General features: G+C 36.0%; 1 protein-coding gene across 1 annotated transcript in view; it reads left to right on the top strand.

The window, feature by feature from the left end:
• Positions 1–24,075, top strand: part of SYCP2 (synaptonemal complex protein 2) — a 110,124-nt gene that overhangs the window by 59,867 nt on the left and 26,182 nt on the right. The window contains exons 25-34 of the mRNA XM_037811663.1: positions 602–638; positions 15,427–15,497; positions 15,597–15,654; positions 16,166–16,221; positions 16,654–16,711; positions 17,194–17,362; positions 18,875–18,912; positions 19,426–19,596; positions 21,000–21,198; positions 22,471–22,676. Coding sequence (XP_037667591.1) covers positions 602–638; positions 15,427–15,497; positions 15,597–15,654; positions 16,166–16,221; positions 16,654–16,711; positions 17,194–17,362; positions 18,875–18,912; positions 19,426–19,596; positions 21,000–21,198; positions 22,471–22,676 — 1,063 coding nt within the window. The remainder of the gene's footprint in view (positions 1–601; positions 639–15,426; positions 15,498–15,596; positions 15,655–16,165; positions 16,222–16,653; positions 16,712–17,193; positions 17,363–18,874; positions 18,913–19,425; positions 19,597–20,999; positions 21,199–22,470; positions 22,677–24,075) is intronic.

The raw sequence follows: 24,075 nt of genomic DNA, 5'->3' as shown, positions 1-24,075 counted from the left end.
AAATTTGAAATTACCATTCTAGTATCTGATCACATTTTGTAAAGTATCAGAAAACATGATATTGATACAGCATACCATTTCAGAAATAAATCTTTAAGATACAGACTTTAAAAATTATATTTAATTTATATTTGTAAATTAAACTAAATTTAGTAAAACTAAATATATTTAAATACATTGCTCAAATGAACTGAAATGAGTTGTTTTTTTATATGAGAAATATATATTTCTTGATTGCAGTCTTTCTGAAGGTTAATTATTTTCTTATCACAAAATGTCTGTTTATAAGCTTCCAGGTTCTTATTCTAACCTTATTTTATGGCATGAAAAAAATGATCCTAGTGGCAGAACTATTTATTTTAAATTTTGGCACTTCCTGCCGCATGAATGATTGAGCTTAGAATGAACTATTATAGGTGCTACTTACTCTGAGTGAAGTTGCAAAAATATCAAACTAGTACTGTCACATTTTGGTTATTGATAGGATAGTGAATATAGATTTAGTGACCCCAGTATGTTTTGCCTTATATAAAATGGCTTTTATAAAGAATATTCTGATATTTAATTGCTTTTTTAAATTTTGACAAAACCTTTTTTATAGTGGTTTTTCAAACACATCTGATCTACGTCTCAGTAAGGTAGGTTTCATTTGTTTAACTACACCAATCCATAATCAGACGCAATGATATTTGACTGTAAATACTAAAATAGAATAGTAGTAAGATGGAACTAGATTTAATGTTTTCAGAATATTGCTAAGTGGATTAGAACAACTGATAAGTTTAGTGGCAAGTACTCAAAACAGCCCCCTAACCTTCTGTTCTGCTTTTCAAAGAAAAATGCTTCTTTTGCATATATAAGCACAATTGTTATACTTTTCAAGTGCATGATTCAGAATGTTCGTCATACTGATTTTCTAGCTGAGCCCATCTCTCCTGAGAATCATAGTCCCCCGAAATCCCTATTTTTGTTAAAAACATTTACTCTGCAGGCATTGTTTACTCACATTCCATATCCAAAGTATACAAGCAATGGCGCATAGTATCATTGTATAGTTGTGCATTCATTGCCACAATTTTCAAACATTTTCATCACTCCAAAAATAAAGAAAAAGAAATAAAAAATAACACCCAAACCATCCCATACCCCTTAGTCCCCCTATTATTTATATATTTTTTGTCATTGTTTTATTACTCATCTGCCCATATACTGGTTAAAGGGAGTGTCACCAGGTTTTTACTATCACATGGTTACACGATATATGCTATAGAGTTGTAAAGTTATCAAGAATCAAGTCTTCATGGTTACTATTCAACAGATTCAGTTATTTCCTTCTAGCTCTTGTAATACACTAGAAAATGAAAAGGAGTATCTATATAATATGTTAAGAATAACCTCCAGATTGACCGTCAACTCTCTTTGAGATCTCTCAGCCACTGAAACTTTTTGTTTCATTTCTTTTCCCCCTTTTGGTCAAGATGGCATTCTCAATCCCATGATGGCAGGGCCAAACTCATCCCTGGGAGTCATGTCCCACATAGGGTGGAGTGTAGTGAGTTTATCTACAAAGTTGGCTGAGAGAAAGAAGCCACATCTGAGCAACAAAAGAGGTTATCTGGGGGTGACTCTAAGGCATAATTGTTAGTAGGCTTAGCTTCTCTTTTCTGCATGCATTTTAAAAATGTAAAATTTACTCCTTGCGGTTACTTACCATCTGTGCTTAATTTATCAAGTTTTAGAGGTTCATTCTCTCCAAGTTCCTCTCAAATCTTCTCCCTGCTGTCTATGTCAACTTCTCTCATCTTAGTTTAAGTTCTAATTTCTAATCCCTGGAGTATTACAATAACCCTTACATAATTCTTTTGCCTCTAGTATTTCTACCTGCCAATCTATTGACTACATTCAATATCATATCCCCCCCCCCCCCCCGCCGAAAGCACGGTTTCAATCACATTATTCCCTTGTTCAGAAGGTTCTTGGTGCTTACTGAATTAAGTAGAGACATAGGTTGGGCCCACTAGTCCCTTTAAAATATCACCTTGTTTCCTAATATTAGATCCCTAGACGTGTCTTGTTTAGCTGAACTTAATAACTGGAGGTTCTCTGAAGTGTCTCTCCTAACTTATTTTGTTGTTGTTTAATCTCTTTTTCTTCCCCCTCTGGAAAGAACAGTGGAATTAGTAGTCACTCTCTCCCTCTTTTCTGGTTGTCAAAGCCTTATTCCTCCTTGCAAGCCCTGCTTCAGATTCTACTTTCTTTATGAAAATTTTTGGTAGTACCCTGACCCAAAATTCAAATGACCAGGAATTCTGAATATGCACAATTTCCTTGTCTTTTTTGATATTTTATTGATTACAGTTTTTCTCTCCCCCTTCTTTTACTAGAATATAACTGTTTTGAATCATTTTTGCATCCTCTATAACATCTTTGCTCGTCTTTATATCTTCAGTAAAACCTGGCACGTGCTGGCTTACACATGACAAATTGAACATGTGTCCAAACATTGCTAAAAATCATATTGTAAAATGTAAGTCAGATAAGTGATCAGAGGAGTAATATATTGAGGAATGAACTTTTTGGAATAATTCAAATAATTCTGTATAAAATAGCCAAAAGAAATAATCAAGTTGAAGGCTAATCACAAACTGAAATATTTTAGGTTTAAATATTTTCAACTTAATTTATATTGATCTTCTGATTATTTTTCATCAGTAATCATTTTGTGATATTATTAGTATATGTAATATAATTAAATACTTTCATAAAACATAATTATTGATTTTAATTTATTTTATTTAACTTCTTTTCTGCCCTCCCTACTTTTTTTAATTCAATTTTATTGAGATATATTCACATACCATACAGTCATCCAAAGTGTACAATCAGTTGTTCACAGTACCATCAAATAGTTGTGCATTAATCACCACAATTTTTGAACATTTTCCTTGTACCAGAAAAAGTAAAAATAAGAATAAAAAATAAAAGTAAAAAAGAACACCCAAATCACCCCCCCTATTTTTCATTTTTTTTTTGTCCCCATTTTTCTACTCATCCATCCATACACTGGATAAAGGGAGTGCAATCCACAAGGTTTCAAAATCACACCGTCACCCCTTATAAGCTACATTACTATACAGTCGTCTTCAAGAGTCAAGGCTACTGGGTTGCAGTTTGATAGTTTCAGGTATTTACATCTAGCTATTCCAATGCATTAAAACCTAAAAAGCATTATCAATATAGTACATAAAAATGCCCACCAGCGTGACCTCTCGACTCCATTTGGAGTCTCTCAGCCACTGAAGCTTTCTTTTGTTTCATTTTGCTTCCCCTTTTTGGTCAAGAAGATGTTCTCAATCCCATGATGTTGGGTCCGGATTCATCTCCAGGAATCATATCCCATGTTGCCAGGGAGATTTACACCCCTGAGAGTCAGATCCCATGTAGGGGGGAGGGCAGCAAGTTCACCTGCGGAGTTGGCTTATCTAGAGAGAGGGCCACATCTGAGCAACAAAGAGGTACTCAGGGGGAGACTCTTAGGCACAATTATAAGCAGGTTTAGCCTCTCCTTTGCAGTAACGAGCTTCATAATGGCAAGTCCTGTGATAGAGGGCTCAGCACATCAAACCACCTGTCCTCAATGTTTGTGAGAACATCAGCAACAATCCACATGAGGAAGCCCATCACCTCTGCATTTCCCCCCAGCTGCTCAGGGGGGCCCTACATATATATTTTTATTCTCTGTCCAGATTACTTTGGGATGTGTTGCTGTTTCATACTAACCTATGCAAACCTACCAGGTCTCACTTCCTATTAAAACTTCTATGTAATTATGGTATTTGAACAAACTGTGCATGTTAAATTGTTTAGGAAATACAGATCTTACACCAGGTAAACATCTCTTCCCTTGGTCTCACATGGAATTTGAAGTTTTAAAGTGCAGTCAATAATGTCCTTTACCCTTTGACCCGATTTGCCCTAGTCCTAACCACATCTGCTTCATTCATATCTCTAGTTGAAGTCTGGACTCTTTCAGCTTTTTTAACAGTTGCTATATGTGCTAATCCTGGCATTCATATCTGCCGAGTTCTACCTCTGAGTTTCAGTTGTCACACAGATACCCAAAGTTTCAGGAATCAGTCAAGTTACACACAAAGGGATCAGCATCTCGGAATCTGGAGATAGCTATTACAGTTCTACCATTGAGGAATAGATGTGCTACTGTAAGAGCTTACAATCTAGGGACCATTACAATAAGCGTTCCACTGATAAGCTGTGCTCCAAGGTTCAATTCTGAGTTTACACATTGAAGTTAGTCCATATTGGTGAGGCATTATAGTGTTTGCCTTTGTTTCAGGCATAGTTCACTCAAAATGCTGTCTACAGGGTCCATGCACCTCGTTGCATGTCTCACAGATTCACTTCCTTTCGCAGTTGCTCAGTATTCCACTGTATGCACATACAACAGTTCACCATTCTGTTCCTCAGTCGATGTACCCTTAGGCCACTTCCACCTATTGTAAATCATGCATACTGTCTCCATTAAACACCAGTGTGCAAATGTGCATTCATTTCCCTGCTCTCAGATCCTCCAAGTATATATGCCCCCTGATGAGGTTGTAGGACCTTATGGCACCCACATACTTAGCTTCATGTGGAACCACCCCAGTGTCCTCCAGAAAGGTTACACCATTCTCCCTCCTAACCAATAGTAAATACATACATCCTTCTCTCCATGTTTTCTCCAGTACTTTTATCCCTGTTTATATTTTTCCATACAATTTTATAGAGCTGTATTCACATATCATAGTTATCCACAGTGTACAATCAGTTCACAGTATCATCATACCACATTATCACCACAGTCAGCACTTGAACGTATTGATTGAACATATTGATTACGTATTGAACATATTGATTACTATGAAAAAAAAGTTTTTTAGCAAATAAAGATAATAAAAAGAAGAATAAAATATTGTACAATACAATATAATAGTAGGGTCAGACAACACCACCACTACCAAGAACCCCATATCCCTCCCTTATACCCCCTCTCATACACATTTAGCTTTGGTATATTGCCTTTGTTACATTTAATGGAAGCATATTACAGTGTTACTGTTGACCATAGACTCCAGTTTGCTATGATTATATTTTTTCCCCAATACCATCCCCTTTACAGCACTCTGCATGGTTGACATTCATTTGTTCTTCCACATGCAAGAACAGTTTTATATTTGTACATTTAGTCACAATCATTGACCACTCCAGTTTTTGCTAAGTTAAACAGTCCCAGTCTTTATCTTCTATCTTTACCTCAGGTGTCATTCATGCCCCTAGCCCACTGTTTCAGCTTTACTCACATCTGCCCTCCCTATTTTTTGATCTGGTTGAATACATTTTGAGTCGTAGGTTGTATGAATAATCTTATATATATATATTTTTTCCTAGCCTTACAAGTTAGTTGATAGCTTTTTAGCTCTTTCACATGAGATTTTACATAAACCTTAGCCTCTCACAAAGTTTTTCTATTTGAAAGTTTAAAGCAAATGAGAGTTAAAAAAAAAAAAAACAAGTAAAAATAGAAGCATGCTTGTTTTGTGCTTATAGAATCACTAAAATTCAGCCTGTAGAATACCAGTGAGAAGGTCATTTTTCAATATATAATAATGTCAGTAAATTATAAGGATAAAGGGCCATCTTATATTTTATATTAGCATTCTACAATACTTTCCAATATGTTTTTTTAAATCTTCTTTTTATTGAGATATATTCACATACCACGCAGTCATACAAAACAAATCGTACATTCGATTGTTCATAGTACCATTACATAGTTGTACATTCATCACCTAAATCAATCCCTGACACCTTCATTAGCACACACACAAAAATAACAAGAATAATAATTAAAGTGAAAAAGAGCAATTAAAGTAAAAAAGAACACTGGGTGCCTTTGTCTGTTTGTTTGTTTCCTTCCCCTATTTTTCTACTCATCCATCCATAAACTAGACAAAGTGGAGTGTGGACCTTATGGCTTTCCCAATCCCATTGTCACCCCTCATAAGCTACATTTTTATACAATTGTCTTCGAGATTCATGGGTTCTGGGTTGTAGTTTGATAGTTTCAGGTATCTACCACCAGCTACCCCAATTCTTTAGAACCTAAAAAGGGTTGTCTAAATTGCGCGTAAGAGTGCCCACCAGAGTGACCTCTCGGCTCCTTTTGGAATCTCTCTGCCACTGAAGCTTATTTCATTTCCTTTCACATCCCCCTTTTGGTCAAGAAGATGTTCTCCATCCCACGATGCCGGGTCTACATTCCTCCCTGGGAGTCATACTCCACGTTGCCAGGGAGATTCACTCCCCTGGGTGTCTGATCCCACGTAGGGGGGAGGGCAGTGATTTCACCTTTCAAGTTGGCTTAGGTAGAGAGAGAGGGCCACATCTGAGCAACAAAGAGGCATTCGGGAGGAGGCTCTTAGGCACAACCATAGGGAGGCCTAGCCTCTCCTTTGCAGCAACCGTCTTCCCAAGGGTAAAACCTGTGGTAGAGGGCTCAACCCATCAAACCACCAGTTCCCTATGTCTGTGGTCATGTTAGCAACCATTGAGCTGGGGTAGGCCAATACCCCTGCATTCTCCACAGGCTCCTCAAGGGGGCACTACATATTTTTTTCCTTGTTTTTTCCTTTTTTTTTAACCTTCCCTTCCTTTTTTTTTTTTTTTTTTTTAATCTTCATTTTATTGAGATATATTCACGTACCACGCAGTCATACAAAACAAATCGTACTTTCGATTGTTTACAGTACCATTACATAGTGGTACATTCATCACCCAAATCAATCCCTGACACCTTCATTAGCACACACACAAAAATAACAAGAATAATAATTAGAGTGAAAAAGAGCAATTGAAGTAAAAAAGAACACTGGGTGCCTTTGTCTGTTTGTTTGTTTCCTTCCCCTATTTTTCTACTCATCCATCCCTAAACTAGATAAAGTGGAGTGTGGTCCTTATGGCTTTCCCAATCCCATTGTCACCCCTCATAAGCTACATTTTTATACAACTGTCTTCGAGATTCATGGGTTCTGGGTTGTAGTTTGATAGTTTCGGGTATCCACCACCAGCTACCCCAATTCTTTAGAACCTAAAAAGGGTTGTCTAAAGTGTGCATAAGAGTGCCCACCAGAGTGACCTCTCGGCTCCTTTTGGAATCTCTCTGCCACTGAAGCTTATTTCATTTCCTTTCACATCCCCCTTTTGGTCAAGAAGATGTTCTCCATCCCACGATGCCAGGTCTACATTCCTCCCCGGGAGTCATATTCCACGTTGCCAGGGAGATTCACTCCCCTGGTGTCTGATCCCACGTAGGGGGGAGGGCAGTGATTTCACCTTTCAAGTTGGCTTAGCTAGAGAGACAGGGCCACATCTGAGCAACAAAGAGGCATTCGGGAGGAGGCTCTTAGGCACAACCATAGGGAGGTCTAGCCTCTCCTTTGCAGCAACCGTCTCCCCAAGGGTAAAACCTGTGGTAGAGGGCTCAACCCATCAAACCACCAGTCCCCTATGTCTGAGGTCATGTTAGCAACCATGGAGGTGGGGTAGGCGAATACCCCTGCATTCTCCACAGGCTCCTCAAGGGGGCACTACATCTTTTTTTTTTCCTTGTTTTTCTTTTTTTCTTTTTTTTTTTTTTTTTTAACTTTCCCTTCTTTTTTAAATCAACTGTATGGAAAAAAAATTAAAAAAAAAAAACATACAATAAAAGAACATTTCAAAGAGACCGTAACAAGGGAGTAAGAAAAAGACAACTAACCTAAGATAACTGCTTTACTTCCAGCCTGTTCCTACTTTACCCCAAGAAAGTTACATAATATAGCAACATTTCTGTGAACTTGCTCCTAGTATATCCATCAGAAATTAACAGACCATAGTCATTCCTGGGCATCCCCAGAACGTTAAATAGCATATCTGTTCTTCTTGGATTACTGTTCCCCCTTCCTCAATTGCTCTCTATTGCTAGGTCCCCTACATTTGACATTATAAACCATTCGTTTTACATTTTTCAAAGTTCACATTAGTGGTAGCATATAATATTTCTCTTTCTGTGCCTGGCTTATTTCGCTCAGCATTATGTCTTCAAGGTTCATCCATGTTGTCATATGTTTCACGAGGTCGTTCCTTCTTACTGCCGTGTAGTATTCCATCATGTGTATATACCACATTTTATTTATCCACTCATCTGTTGAAGGACATTTGGGTTGTTTCCATCTCTTGGCAATTGTGAATCATGCTGCTATGAACATTGGCGTGCAGATATCTGTTCGTGTCACTGCTTTCCGACCTTCCGGGTATATACCAAGAGGTGCAGTCGCTGGATTGAATGGTAACTCTGTTTCTAGTTTTCTAAGGAACTGCCAGACTGACTTCCAGAGTGCTGAACCATTATACAGTCCCACCAACAATGAATAAGAGTTCCAGTTTCTCCACATCCCCTCCAGCATTTGTAGTTTCCTGTTTGTTTAATGGCAGCCACTCTGATTGGTGTTAGATGGTATCTCATTGTGGTCTTAATTTGCATCTCTCTAATTGCTAGTGAAGCTGAACATTTTTTCATGTGTTTCTTGGCCATCTGTATTTCCTCTTCAGAGAACTGTCTTTTCATATCCTTTGCCCATTTTATAATTGGGCTGTCTGTACTATTGTCATTGAGTTGTAGGATTTCTTTATATATGCAAGATATCAGTCTTTTGTCAGATACATGGTTTCCAAAAACTTTTTCCCATTGAGTTGGCTGCCTCTTTACCTTTTTGAGAAATTCCTTTGAGGTGCAGAAACTTCTAAGCTTGAGGAGTTCCCATTTATCTATTTTTTCTTTTGTTGCTTGTGCTTTGGGTGTAAAGTCTAGGAAGTGGCCGCCTAATACAAGGTCTTGAAGAAGTTTTCCTACATTATCTTCTAGGAGTTTTATGGTACTTTCTTTTATATTGAGATCTTTGGTCCATTTTGAGTTAATTTTTGTGTAGGGTGTGAGGTAGGGGTCCTCTTTCATTCCTTTGGATATGGATATCCAACTCTCCCAGCCCCATTTGTTGAATAGACCATTATGACTCAGTTCAGTGACTTTGGGGGCCTTATCAAAGATCAGTCGGCCATAGATCTGAGGGTCTATCTCTGAATTCTCAGTTTGATTCCATTGATCTATATGTCTATCTTTGTGCCAGCACCATGCTGTTTTGACAACTGTGGCTTTATAATAAGCTTCAAAGTCAGGGAGTGTAAGTCCTCCCACTTCGTTTTTCTTTTTTAGAGTGTCTTTAGCAATTCGAGGCATCTTCCCTTTCCAAATAAATTTGATAACTAGCTTTTCCAAGTCTGCAAAGTAGGTTGTTGGAATTTTGATTGGGATTGCATTGAATCTGTAGATGAGTTTGGGTAGAATTGACATCTTAATGACATTTAGCCTTCCTATCCATGAACATGGAATATTTTTCCATCTTTTAAGGTCCCCTTCTATTTCTTTTAGTAGAGTTATGTAGTTTTCTTTGTATAGGTCTTTTACATCTTTGGTTAAGTTTATTCCTAGGTACTTGATTTTTTTAGTTGCTATTGAAAACGGTATCTTTTTCTTGAGTGTCTCTTCAGTTTGTTCATTTCTAGCATATAGAAACATTACTGACTTACGTGCATTAATCTTGTATCCCGCTACTTTGCTAAATTTGTTTATTAGCTCTAGTAGCTGTATCGTCGATTTCTCAGGGTTTTCTAGATATAAGATCATATCATCTGCAAACAATGACAGTTTTACTTCTTCTTTTCCAATTTGGATGCCTTTTATTTCTTTGTCTTGCCAGATTGCCCTGGCTAGCACTTCCAGCACAATGTTGAATAACTGTGGTGACAGCGGGCATCCTTGTCTTGTTCCTGGTCTTAGAGGGAAGGCTTTCAGTCTCTCACTGTTGAGTACTATGCTGGCTGTGGGTTTTTCATATATGCTCTTTATCATGTTGAGGAAGTTTCCTTCAATTCCTACCTTTTGAAGTGTTTTTATCAAAAAGGGATGTTGGATTTTGTCAAATGCTTTTTCAGCATCTATTGAGATGATCAATTGATTTTTCCCTTTTGACTTGTTAATGTGTTGTAATACATTGATTGATTTTCTTATGTTGAACCATCCTTGCATGCCTGGAATGAACCCCACTTGGTCATAGTGTATGATTTTTTTAATGTGTCTTTGGATTCGATTTGCAAGTATTTTGTTGAGGATTTTTGCATCTATATTGATTAGGGAGATTGGCTGGTAGTTTTCCTTTTTTGTAGCATCTTTGCCTGGTTTGGTATTAAATTGATGTTAGCTTCATAAAATGAGTTAGGTAGTGTTCCATTTTCTTCAATGTTTTGAAAGAGTTTGAGTAAGATTGGTGTCAGTTCTTTCTGGAAAGTTTGGTAGAATTCCCCTGTGAAGCCATCTGGCCCTGGGCATTTATTTGTGGGAAGATTTTTGATGACTGATTGGATCTCTTTGTTTGTGATGGGTTGATTGAGGTCTTCTATTTCTTCTCTGGTCAGTCTAGGTTGTTCATATGTTTCCAGGAAATTGTCCATTTCCTCTATATTATCCAGTTTGTTGCCATACAGTTGTTCATAGTATCGTCTTATAATTTTTTTAATTTCTTCAGGATCTGCAGTTATGTCACCTTTTTCATTCATTATTTTGTTTATATGGGTCTTCTCTCTTTTTGATTTTGTCAGTCTAGCTAGGGGCTTGTCAATCTTGTTGATCTTCTCAAAGAACCAACTTTTGGTGATATTTATCCTCTCTATTGTTTTTTTGTTCTCTATGTCATTTATTTCTGCTTTAATCCTTGTTATTTCTTTTCTTGTACTTGGTTTAGGATTGGTTTGCTGTTCATTTTCTGGCTTCTTCAGTTGATCCATTAGTTCTTTGATTTTGGCTCTTTCTTCCTTTTTAATATATGCGTTTAGTGCTATAAATTTCCCCCTCAGCACTGCTTTTGCTGCATCCCATAGGTTTTGGTATGTTGTGTTCTCATTTTCATTTGCCTCTACATATTTAGCAATTTCTCTTGCTATTTCTTCTTTAACCCACTGATTGTTTAGGAGTGTGTTGTTTAACCTCCAGGTATTTGTGAATTTTCTAAGTCTCTGATGGTTATTGACTTCTAATTGTAATCCATTGTGGTCAGAGAATGTGCTTTGAATAATTTCAATCTTTTTAAATTTATTGAGGCTTGTTTTATGTCCCAGCATATGATCTATTCTGGAGAAAGTTCCATGAGCACTAGAAAAGTATGTGTATCCTGGTGATTTGGGATGTAATGTTCTGTATGTGTCTGTTAAATCTAATTCATTTATCAGATTGTTTAGGTTTTCAATTTCCTTATTGGTCTTCTGTCTGGTTGATCTATCTATAGGAGAGAGTGATGTGTTGAAGTCTCCCACAATTATTGTGGAAACATCAGTTGCTTCCTTTAGTTTTGCCAGTGTTTCTCTCATGTATTTTGTGGCACCTTGATTGGGTGCATAGACATTTATGATTGTTATTTCTTCTTGTTGAATTGCCCCTTTTCTTAGTATGTAGTGGCCTTCTTTGTCTCTCAAAACATCCCTGCATTTAAAGTCTATTTTATCTGAGATTAATATTGCTACACCTGCTTTCTTTTGGCTGTAGCTTGCATGAAATATTTTTTTCCATCCTTTCACTTTCAGTTTCTTTGTGTCCCTGTGTCTAAGATGAGTCTCTTGTATGCAACATATTGATGGTTCATTTTTTTTGATCCATTCTGCGAATCTGTATCTTTTAATTGGGGAGTTTAATCCATTTACATTCAACATTATAACCGTGAAGGCATTTCTTGAATCAGCCATCTTATCCTTTGGTTTGTGTTTGTCATATATATTTTTCCCCCCTCTCTATTAATATCCTTTATTATACCCATACCGAATCTCTTTAGTACTGAACCTTTCTCCAAGTCTCTCTGTCCTTTCTTTGTTTCTCTGTCTGTAGGGCTCCCTTTAGTATCTCCAGTAGGGCAGGTCTCTTGTTAGAAAATTCTCTCAGCATTTGTTTGTCTGTGAAAAATTTAAGCTCTCCCTCAAATTTGAAGGAGAGCTTTGCTGGATAAAGTATTCTTGGTTGGAAATTTTTCTCACTCAGAATTTTAAATATATCGTGCCACTGCCTTCTCGCCTCCATGGTGGCTGCTGAGTAGTCACTACTTAGTCTTATGCTGTTTCTTTTGTATGTGGTGAATTGCTTTTCTCTTGCTGCTTTCAGAACTTGCTCCTTCTCTTCCATGTTTGACAGTATGATCAGAATATGTCTCGGAGTGGGTTTATTTGGATTTATTCTATTTGAAGTTCTCTGAGCATTTATGATTTGTGTATTTATGTTGTTTAGAAGATTTGGGAAGTTTTCCACAACAATTTCTTTGAATACTCTTCCTAGACCTTTACCCTTTTCTTCCCCTTCTGGAACACCAATGAGTCTTATATTAGGATGTTTTATATTATCTATCATATCCCTGAGGTCCGTTTTGATTTTTTCAATTTTTTTCCCCATTCTTTCTTTTATGCTTTCATTTTCCATTCTGTCATCTTCCAGGTCACTGATTCATTGTTCAACTTCCTCTAGTCTTGTACTATCAGTGTCCAGAATCTTTTTAATTTGGTCACCAGTTTCTTTAATTTCCATAAGATCGTCTATTTTTTTATTTAGTCTTGCAATGTCTTCTTTATGCTCTTCTAGGGTCTTCTTGATATCCTTTGTATTCTGTACTATGGTCTCATTGTTCATCTTTAGTTCTTTGAGTAGGTGTTCTAGGTGCTGTGTCTCTTCTGATCTTTTGATTTGGGTGCTTGGGCTTGGGTTATCCATATCGTCTGGTTTTTTCATATGCTTTATAATTTTCTGTTGTTTTTGGCCTCTTGGCATTTGCTGAACTTGATAGGGTTCTTTTAGGATGTGTAGACCAATTGAAGTCCTTATCTCTAATTTATCAGATCTACAGCTTCGTGGAGTACACTTTCTCTAACTAACCAGCAGGTGGCGTCCACGAGCCACCTGTTCTCCACAAGCCAGTTCTCCCCTGCTGTGCCTTTTTGGTGAGTGGGGGAGTGAGTCTTGTGGGGTCCAATTGGTGTACCAAGCTTGCGTGTGTAGTTGGTGTTGCCTGCCCTGTATATGGGGCGTGTTTCTGGGCAGTCAGGGAGGGGGGGTGGCTCTAACAATCAAATCTCCCTGGTGATCCTGGAGTTTTAAAGCTGCTGCAATAGTCTAATCCTTCAGTTCAGTCCTGCCACAGTTTGTCTCTGCCACTGACCCACAAGTCCTTGGTATTGGCGTATGGCTCCTGAGACTTGCAAGTGGGTCCCTTTCCTGGCCGTGCACCCCCTGGTCCTCTGTTGAGGGATGACTGTGCTATTTCACAGGTGAGTGCCATCCCCCCAGGGCGGTCTGGGCTGCTGGGCTGTGTAGGGAGGCTCCCAGTCTGCTGAAATGATGGCTGAATGGGGCTTTGTTAATTCACACTGCTCCACCTTCCCAACTCTGGGACAATCAGCTGAGGTTGCAGGGAAGGCTAATGTCCACGCCCAGTTTTGTGGAGTGTGCCTGTTATTTGAAGCACTTCCGTCACACTGGGTTGTCTGGGGCAGCTCTGGGCTATGGGGCTGGCGATGGGTAGGAGTGTTTCCTGTCCACCAGGATGATTGCTGTGAGCAGACACCCCCCTTTTCTTGGGAAGTTGTGGTGTTTAGTGAATTTTCCCAGCCACTGGATTATTGCCTTTTGTCTCAGAGCTCTCTTAGTTCTGCTCTTGTCTTGACCTGCCCAAATTGCAAGTCTCTGAAGCTTTCTGTATTGGGCTTCTTAGAGTAATTGTTTTATAAAAAGAAAAAAGGGATTAAAAAAAAAAGAAAAAAAAGGGCCCTCCTCACAGATCTAATGGGTTATTGAAATGCTAAGAGACAAAGCAATTAGGGCCATTAAGGAAAGGTCCACAAGGCAGAGAGATCAGCTTTTCTTCGGGATTTGTATATGAGCCTGAGGGCCTGAGCTCTGCCCTTCCCCTTTCTATGTTCACCAGAACTCCAAAAATCCTCCGCTTTTATTTTGGAGTTTTTCGTGCTGTTTTTTTCTATGTCTGTCTCCTGTCTGCTGGGCTGGCTGCTCTCAGATTCTCTGGTGTCTGGTCTCAGTCTATCTGTGGTTGGAGTTTGGATCAGTAGAATGAGTTTCCGATAAGGGCTGCCACTGCAGTTCTCCCTTCTCCTTCCCGGAGCTGACAGCCCCTCCTCCCACGGGACTGAGCCTGGCAGGGAGGGGCGCGGGTCCCCTGGCCGCAAAAACTTACGGATTTCGCTGATCTCAGCAGTTCCACATTTTCATGAGTGTTGTATGAAGTATGCCCAAAGTCAGATTGCTCTGTGGTGTCCAGTCCACGCAGTTCCTGGCTTTCTACCTACTTTCCTGGAGGAGTAACTAAAACATACCCAAAAGGTGGTTTTGTGCATTGCTGCCACTCAGCTGCAGCTTAAAGAGTAAAAAAAAAAAAACCTGATTGTGTTTTAAAACTTCAACTTCCATATGAGACCAAGGGAAGAGATACCTATTTGGTACATGATCTAAATTTTCTAAACGGTACAACTCTACAGTTGATTTGTTCAAACACTACAATTGCATGGAACTTTGAATAGGAAATGAGATACGGTAGGTTAGTGTAGGCTGGAGTGAAATAGTGACATCCCAGAGTAATTTCGGCAGATAATAAAAAATGTATTTACAACTCCCCCTCCCCAGCCCCGAGGATCTGGGGGAAGGTGCGGATGTGTTGGACATCCTCACCTGGACTGGTGTTGATGTTGTCACAAACATTGGGACTGGCAGTTTGATGTACTGAGCCCTCGATCATGGGACTTGCCCTTATGAAGCTCGTTACCGCAAAGGAGAATCTAAACTTGCATGTAATTGTGCCTAAGAGTCTCCCCTTAGTACCTCTTTGTTGCTCAAATGTGGTCCTCTCTCTCTCTAACTGAGCCATCTCGACAGGTGAACTCGCTGCCCTCCCCACTACGTGGGATCAGACACCCAGGGGAGTGAATCTCCCTGGCAACGTGGAATATGACTCCCGGGGAGGAATGTAGACCCGGCATCGTGGGACTGAGAGTATCTTCTTGACCAGAAGGGGGGGATGCAGAATGAGATGAAATAGTTTCAGTGGCTGAGAGATTCCAAATGGCTGGTTAATACTTTTAAATTTACATTAAGGAAAATGTTTAAATGCCACATATGTATTAATGGAAGCACAACTGGGAAATATATGAAATTTTAATTGCACATGTTGTTTGTTTGCTAAATGTAGTAATACAAAAGTTTGGTTTTATGTAAACCTATTTTGTATTTAGGAAAAGGTTCAGAAAAAAAGTTTTAGACAACTGAAGACTACTTTTGTTAATGTTACCTCTGAAGGCCCATTGTAAGTCATTTTTCATAATTCTTTTAGATATCTGTATACTTAAAGTAACTAAATTTATTTATTGCATAATGGAGTTAATGTTTCTCCTCATTTTCCCAGGAATGATGTTTACAACTTTAATTTGAATGGAGCTGATGAACCTATTATAAAACTTGGAGTAAGCTAGAAATCAATATTTATTTTGTATTTAGTTATTCACAATTATTTTGTAATTACTGGTCAGTTAATAGTGTGTATTTTTAAAATTTGTATCCATTCTAGATATTCTTTAAAATTTCATGTGTAATAATTTATTTGGATAACTCACCTAGGTACATTTTGTTGCCTTTCAAATCCTTGGGATTAGGTAGAGAAAAATGAATAATTGGGGTTGGGGGGGAACACTTTACTTAGACTACAATATTCTTTACTTAGAATATCAAGATAATTTCCTTGTTGATATGACAAATGTAAAACAATTACCCTTATTTACTTTGTTTCTAGTATATTTCATATTGTTAGCTTTTACTTAAATATGAAAATATTATCGCATATTTTGGCAAGCTTAATTTTATTGTGAAATCTTATGATTCTATGAAGTCATAGAAACTTATGTGTTTCTTTTAAAATTTTGTTTATCTTATTTTTGACAGTAAAAACTCCTTTTTTAATGTTTTTTCACAATATAGGTCCAAGAATTTCAAGCCTCATCTACTGAAGCCTGTGTGGATAATTCTATAAAATTGTAGGTGTTTTTATTATAATCAGGTCAGAATAAAATACTCTTAACAGTTCCTTTTGTTCATAAATATCTCCTCCTGAAATATCTTTCTGAGAGCTTGTAACTTATGAGAAGAGTGACTAAAAAATGCTGCTTTTATGATTATTTCATTATGAGTCTGTTACTTTAGCATTCATTGCTAAGATTACTAAATATGCAGATTCTGTGCAATTTAATTATTAGTTCTTCATCTTAAAGCTGAAAAGATTTAGTCATCCCTTAATCTATGATTAATTTCATAATTAATTGAGGTCAAGGAGGATAAATGACTTGGCAAGAACTACATAGCTAATTAGTGAAAGAGTAAGGCTGAAAATCCGGGTCTGATTGTCCAGTGCATGGTACCTCAAGTAAGTATAAAGGGCATTTTAAAATTAATACATATTTTTGTTTAAGGGTAGGCTTAAGGAATCATGATGACCTTGAACCATCTCTCAAAACAAAAGATAAAAGAGTAAGTCATAATATCCTAATACATCTATTAAAGATTATTTCTTTCAATAATTTTTTTAAAGCCAAGTATCATGGACCTGGAAAACAAAAATAACTGGATCATTCTTTTCCTCTGTGAAGTTATCCATGTTCACATTACGGCTTTTCTTATAGTCTTTGAGCTGTTTGTAATTGTCTAGTAATAGAAGACATGACAACTTTTGTTATTTTCTTTGATGGTAATAGGTTATGTTTCTTATGAAAGTGGTTTTGATTTCACTTTTAATTAACAACAAAAAATACAAATCTCAATCTATGATCTGAAATTGCAAGTGACTTTCTTGAATAGCTCCTTAACACTATGTAGATTATTAGCATGTTAGAAAATTAGAAGTTAGTTCTCTCTTTTGTTTTTTGTTTTTTGTTTTTGTCTTAACTTACCTTGTGTGACATATAAGAAGATATATTTCTTCATCTATTACAACTGCCTTTTTTTTAAAATAGATTATAACAGATAATAAAAAGAAGCATCTATTTAGTGATACTGACACAGAATACAGATGTGATGACAGCAAGACTGATATTAGCTGGTTAAGAGAACCAAAATCAAAGCCACAGCTAATAGACTATAGCAGAAATAAAAATGCGAGGAAACAAAAAAGTGGGAAATCAAGTAAGCAATTACTTTTTACAGAACTGTTGCAAGTTATTTTACCTCACCTATTTAATCTGCTTTGTTGGTTGGAAGGTATATTTTTGTCTGTAGACAGTGTTTATAATGATATATCCTCATGCATAAAGCAAAAGTGTGAACGCAAATACACCAAAACACTATTGTGGTCATGTTATTTTGTTTTCTTATTTTGGGTAACTTGGTTATATTTCTTTTATAATGAAAGCAATAAATTTTCTCTCTTTTTAACTGGACCTTAGGGGCCAAAAATTTTTGGTTCATGATATACTCTCATCACTTGTTCACTCATGGCACACTGTTACTTAGTTATCTAAATGGTTATTTTGAATAACGTATTAAGTATTTGTGAATCCATGACCCTTAACCAAAACTAAACCAAAGCTCAGACCTTGGCCTAACCTGTATCTAGCTATGTACATCCCATCTCCTTGTCAAGCCCAACATAAGTTTAAAAATATGTATTTATATACATATAACATACTTGAACAATACACACATACTTTTTAGGAATTCATATAAATGCAATAAAAATATATCAGAAGGAAAACAATTTTCTTGCAGAATTTTTTTGGCCTAAGTCTTCCACAGAATGTTTTCCCAGTATATGGCTTCTACTTTCCCTATGATAGTATACCTCTTGAAGTAGTTGGGTAAGTGTTTGAGGCCTGGGCTTTGGCTAGAGGTAATTACTATTTTTATAACTTAATATCTATTTCCAGGTTTGCTAAAGCACAGAGATTTTATATATTCCATTTTTAAAAGAAGATTTAAGATAACTGAGTTTTTAATTAAATTTATGTTTATTTTAAGGGAATTTAAGATCAGGATAAAAATAACCAATAGTGACTTATATGCAGTGGGGTGTGTGTGTGTGTGTGTGTGTGATGATTTAAAAAGAAGTAAAAATAGTAGAAAGCTAGGAATTGGCATGTGTTTAAGAATGAGAATGAATCTTGAAAACACATTAAAGGCCTACCATATGCATGAGGACAAGAAGTAGCAGGACCATCGTTATAAATAAAAAGGACAGAAGTATGAAATAGCGTAGTGTATTCAGGGAATGCAGTAATTTGGGGCAGTTAGAACATAGAACACAGTGAATTAATTCATTTAAATGAGTGAATTTTTACAATATAATTGAGTAAACATAAGTTGATTCAACATTGTTCATAATCTGCTTCTTAAATTGAGTGGTAAATTCATGGATATTAACTTTATAACTTACAATGCATATTTCCTTGTAGGTTTTAAAAGTTATAATATAAAATTAAGGAGAAGGAAGATTAGTCATTCATACCATACTGAACACCATACAGTAAAAGTTATCAGTGTCAGATTAGCCTCAAATCTTGACAGTTAAATTTTTGATAAAGATGTAGTCTTGTTTTTTTTTTATCATTTTTTAATTTATATATGCAGACATAGTCTAAAAAAGTTTAATGCCAATTCTTATCTATTTGAAAATTTTAATCTTATTTTCCTGAATTGCAGGAATATCCTTGGAAAGGGAGCAACCAAGATCTAAAATGGTAAAACCAAGAAGCTTGTATTCAAACATCTCTTTAAAAATTATTTTTTATTATCGTATAAGAATAATTCGTGTCATCTCAGTATATTACCCTTAGCAGTTACTTGTTTTCCATAATTGTTCTTGCTTTTGCACACTTACTCCTACCTTCTGTCTTTTTAAATTTATATTGAATTAAATTTATTTTTATTTTTAAAGGAATCTGCTTTCATTTCAGTTCAGAATAAAAATAAACAGTTCTTTATTCTCTGGTTATAGATCTTTTGAGTCTGTTTTATTCTGTTCTGATAGATAATTTTGATCTTTTTTTAACTTAAGATAGAGAATATAATGGTAGGAATAAAAAGGAAATAGAAAAGATAAAATCCAGTCATGTTTTTGGTATTAATCAGGAATACTTTTATTATTACTATTATTTTATATATGACTTGTCAGTGCCAGTTGTATGGCACATAGCTGGCATTTTTGTATCTCAAGTAGTGGTCTAAGATATTCAGGGATTTTTCTGTTATAGATACCCAACAAAAACATCACCAAAAAGGTAGATGAGACAGTTCCAGATGGGAGAACCAGACTTCCACGAAGAGTGGCAATAACCAAAAAAAATTACAAAGATCTCTCAAATTCCGAATCAGAGAGTGAACAAGAATTTTCACATTCATTTAAAGAGAAATTGCTAGTAAAGGTAAATAAATACAATTCACATTAATGATTTCTAAAACCCTCTTAAAATACTAAATATAGAATGTATTTTTGTAAAAATGTCAAATTTGTGCCTTTCTAAGATTTAACTTCTATATGAGAAAACTCATAAAATAATTCTAAAATTTGGTGCTTAGGTAATATAAAGCTAAATCTTGTAATAAGTTACCATTAGTATTACAAATTGGATATCTGTCTCTGAAAAAAATTGTAACTTTAGTATAGGATCTTTCTAATTAGAGAAGTACTTAGTATTTCCAAAAATATGGTTCAAGTAAGTGCAGCCTGTTTGGAAGCTGTGACTCTCTCTTGAACGAAAGCAGAAGTATTGGTTCTGAAGTTCTTCATGTATACTGCCTAATCTGTGCCAGTCCCTGACTTCTTCCTTATATCTCAATATTACTGACATGTTCCAGCCACCTATGCCTGAAAGCTTTTTTAACAAAGTAAAAAAAATGAATAGATTTAACTTTTTAAATTCTCATAAGTACTATAGGTGATCACAGTAGTAGTATCATCATCCCCATTTTACAAATTAGAAAATTGAGGTTCAGAGAGATTAAGGAACTTGCCCAAGTTCTCACAGCCAGGAAGTGGTAGAACTAGGATTGAACCTAGGGGGTTTGGCTGTAAAGGCATGTCTGACTACTTACACTATGCTGATCTTAAATCATCAAACCTCCATCTCCCCTTGTTTAGAAACATGGACGACTTGAAGGATGTCATGACTTATCCCCATATTTTCTGTCACTTCTTACTTTAGTTTACCCCTACACATAGAGACTTCCCGAGCCACCTCTCATCCTATCCCTCTTCAAAGAAACCCCTAAAAATCTCCCTTTTGTCAGACATTCATAGCAGCAAAATACCTTTTCTAGCTTATTTCCACTCTTCCCCAGTATATACTCAGAGTTGTGATAGTCGAATAGAATGACCAATGATTCTCCCAAGACCTGTGCTTTTCTGCTCCGTTTGCCTTTGTCAGCACTCCCTCTTTGTCCCCAGGATGTCTTCCCTCACCGTCTTCTCCTTTCACAAACTCTTGGGCATCTCAGATACCAAGAATTCTAGGAACCCTTTCTGGATTCCCTAAACTGGATATACGCTTTCTTCTTTGAACCTTGCAGCATTTTATTTGTGTATCTCATAATTCTTATCACTGTCTGTTATGTATTATATTTTCCTGTGAATTAGGCTTATACATTCTTGTATAGTATGAAGCCTTTCCCTTCTCATGTCTAGGCCCTTGTTATGCCTGAATGTAGTAATATAATACAGTGTTTTGTACAGAAGACATTTAATAGATATTTCAGTGTAATTAAATTTTTGTGTCCATGTATAAATATTTATATTTGAGTATAATTAGAAAGTTATCAATACATTTAGGAGGAAAGTATCCATTCCAGAAGTAAAACCATGACGCTGCCAAAGAAACAACAGGATGCCTTCCCTGCTGAAACACAAAAGGAAATACCAAAAGAATGGAAAAACTCATCTCTACTAAAAGATAGTATAAGAGACAATAACCTTGACTTATTCCCTATATCTTTATCTGGGAGTCCATCATCTATAGAAGTAATGAGATGTCAGTATCATTTTATTTTTCCTTTAGTTGAATATTCAGTTATTTCTACTATAACTTTGTGTAAAAATATAATTTCAGACTAGTTTTGAGGAGGTGTATTTAAAATTCTAGGAAGTCAAAATTTCATGTTTAGACTAGTTGGTGCTAGTACTTAGTTTTTGCTAATTAGACTTGGGAATGATGTTACTGTCACTTCTTACTTTACAGGGACACTGAAATTTTTCAGTTAGAAAGTTAAGGACCAAATGCTTCAATATAGAAAATATTTAATTTATATTCACAAATTATAATGTTAAAGCCCAAATAAATGTATAATTTTAATGTGTTTTCAGCTCAAAATGTATTTAATAACATGAAAATAATCATGAGGATTTCTATTTTTTTCTTCTTGACATTTTATTGACAAATGTCTTTAAGGAATATCATGATGCATTCTGTGGACCAATCCTGGGTTATCTTCATAAACAATTGAGGTTTTGCTTTTATTTAAAAATAATTGGCAAAGAAAAAATATTAGTTTTGGAGTACCAGCTTAGATACACTTCTTTAGTATAGAAACTTTAAGAATAAGTATGTACTTTTTATATCTTTTTCAGTTCTTTTTAAGGATATTTTAAAGCATTTCTGAATGTTAATCATTTCAGTTAAAATTGAATACTTAAAAGGCTTATCACATACTTCCTCTAAAGTAGCTCTTTAGAGAAAGCTACTCTACTTTCATAGTGCTTAGGAACACTGTCATTTCAGATAAGCACATAATGAGAGGACAGATGTACATGCGTGATTTGATTTCAAAACTGTCTGAGAATTCATTTATACTAAGACTTATTTCAGCAATGGACTTCCTTATTTATATACAAGGGATTTAGACTAATTGATTTACCAAGTCTTTTCCAACTATAAAATTCTGACTTTAATATATAACAGTACTGCCTATGACGTCAACAAATTCAAGACAATACCTAGGTTGATCATTATATTCCAGTTCATAGTATAAGTGTTTTTGTTTGAAAAGGTTTTGAAAGTTTTTATAGTTATATTTTTACATTTAGCCATTAAATATGTTCAAATAATTATAAAATATTTTAAACTGAATTTTGGTCTTGATTTATTGGAAGTTTATCCATTTTAAATGCCAATGAGATTTGAGGATTTGAAAAATTATTATAATCTTAGAATTTAAATTAACCCTGTAATTTCTAAAACAGATAACAATACTTCAGTAATATGTGCCATCTGTTTTTTGTTTATGTGTTCTGTGTGGCGATATAGGTATAGAGAAAATAACAGAAAGGGATTTTACTCCAGATTATGACTGTATAACAAAATCCATATCACCTGATCCAAAAAATTCATCATTCGAATCCTTAAATAGTAAATATGGAGGTGGAGGCCCAGTACAGTCACCTAAAACCAGTGAGAAAAATTTAGTCTTTGCAAGAGAAAGTTGCTCACCGATTCCACATCCATTGTTTTTGGTAAGAATATATATTCTTTTTCTCCTTTATCAGACATATCTGATGGGGAAATCAGTTGTCTCTAATCATAATCTAATATGCACTGCTTGGCTACTTAATTGAAAATTAGGGTTTCATTTGGAGGTGGGTTAGAATGGCAAATAAGATACAGTTCCCAGCCTCAATGAATTTAACAGACTATTGTGTAGCTATTTGGGAAGCCAAAAGTCATGACATGAGGGATATAGAGTACTGCTAAGAGTTCTGTGATAGGAATGATCACTTCCAAAGAGGTACAGATTTGTATACACATCAAAACTACATCCTTTTTCTCTAGATTTAGAAAGGCTTATTCCCACAACACAGGGACTTCTTTCCTATTTGCCATAATTCAGTCTATAAGCTTATGGTTTTTAAATCACAACTTGACAAAGTAAATTGGCAAGAATGTATTTAAAAACAGTATGACTATAACATTTGCTTTAGATGTTTATAAGGAAGTTTAAAACTATTAGTAAATGTAATGAATAGAAATATTAACAAATTAACAATATATTGAAAAGAAATTCTTTATTCTTTCTCTTTCACGTGTCAAGTTATAGGTACTATTTCTTCTAAATAAAATGTATCGTTAAGCTAAAAAGTTTTAAAGAAAGACAGTAGACACAGGGCTGAATTATGGTTCAAATGAGGGAGTTAGCTAAAACATTTGATGTCTCTGAGGAGTAATTTTGTATTTTGAGAAGTTTTACTTTTTGTTCCTTTTTGCTAAAGCTGCCAGAAATGCAGTATACCAGAAATGGATTGGCTTTTACAATGGGGTTTATTAGTCCACAAATTTACAGTTCTAAGACCATGAAAATGTCCAAATTAAGGCATCAAGAAGTACATACCTTCTCCAAGGAAAAGGCCGATGGCGTCCAGAACACCTCTGTCAGCTGGGAAGGCATATGGCGGGCATCTGATGGTCCACTGCTCCTGGGTTGCATTGCTTTCGGCTTCTGATTCCAGTGGCTTTCTCCTTAAGCGTCTGTGTGTTCTCACTTAGCTTTCCAGGGCAAACTCTGGGCTTCATCTCTTAGCTTAGCATCTCCAAATGTCTGGGTCTCTGTCAGCTCTGAGATCTCTTAAGGACTCCAGTAAACCAATTAAGATCCACTTTGAATGGGCGGGGTCACAACTCCATGGATACAATCCAGTCCAAAGGTCCTACCCACAATAAGTCTGTACCCACAACATTGGGTTAAAGTAACATGGCTTTTCTGGGGTACCTAATAGATTCAAACAAGCACACTTTTTTTTTTTTTTTTAAGTTGTGGATGCTTTGGTTCCAGTTTACAAAGCCCTCCCCACCTTGTTTTTTGCTTGGATTGTATCTATCACTTAATTTGGAGAATTTTGAAGTACTGATAAAGTTCCA

Source organism: Choloepus didactylus, chromosome 19 (genome assembly GCF_015220235.1).
Source record: "Choloepus didactylus isolate mChoDid1 chromosome 19, mChoDid1.pri, whole genome shotgun sequence".
In the NCBI taxonomy this organism is placed as follows: Eukaryota; Metazoa; Chordata; class Mammalia; order Pilosa; family Megalonychidae; genus Choloepus; species Choloepus didactylus.
The sequence above is the reverse complement of the archived record's forward strand: the minus strand, read 5'-3'. Positions and strand labels throughout refer to the sequence as shown.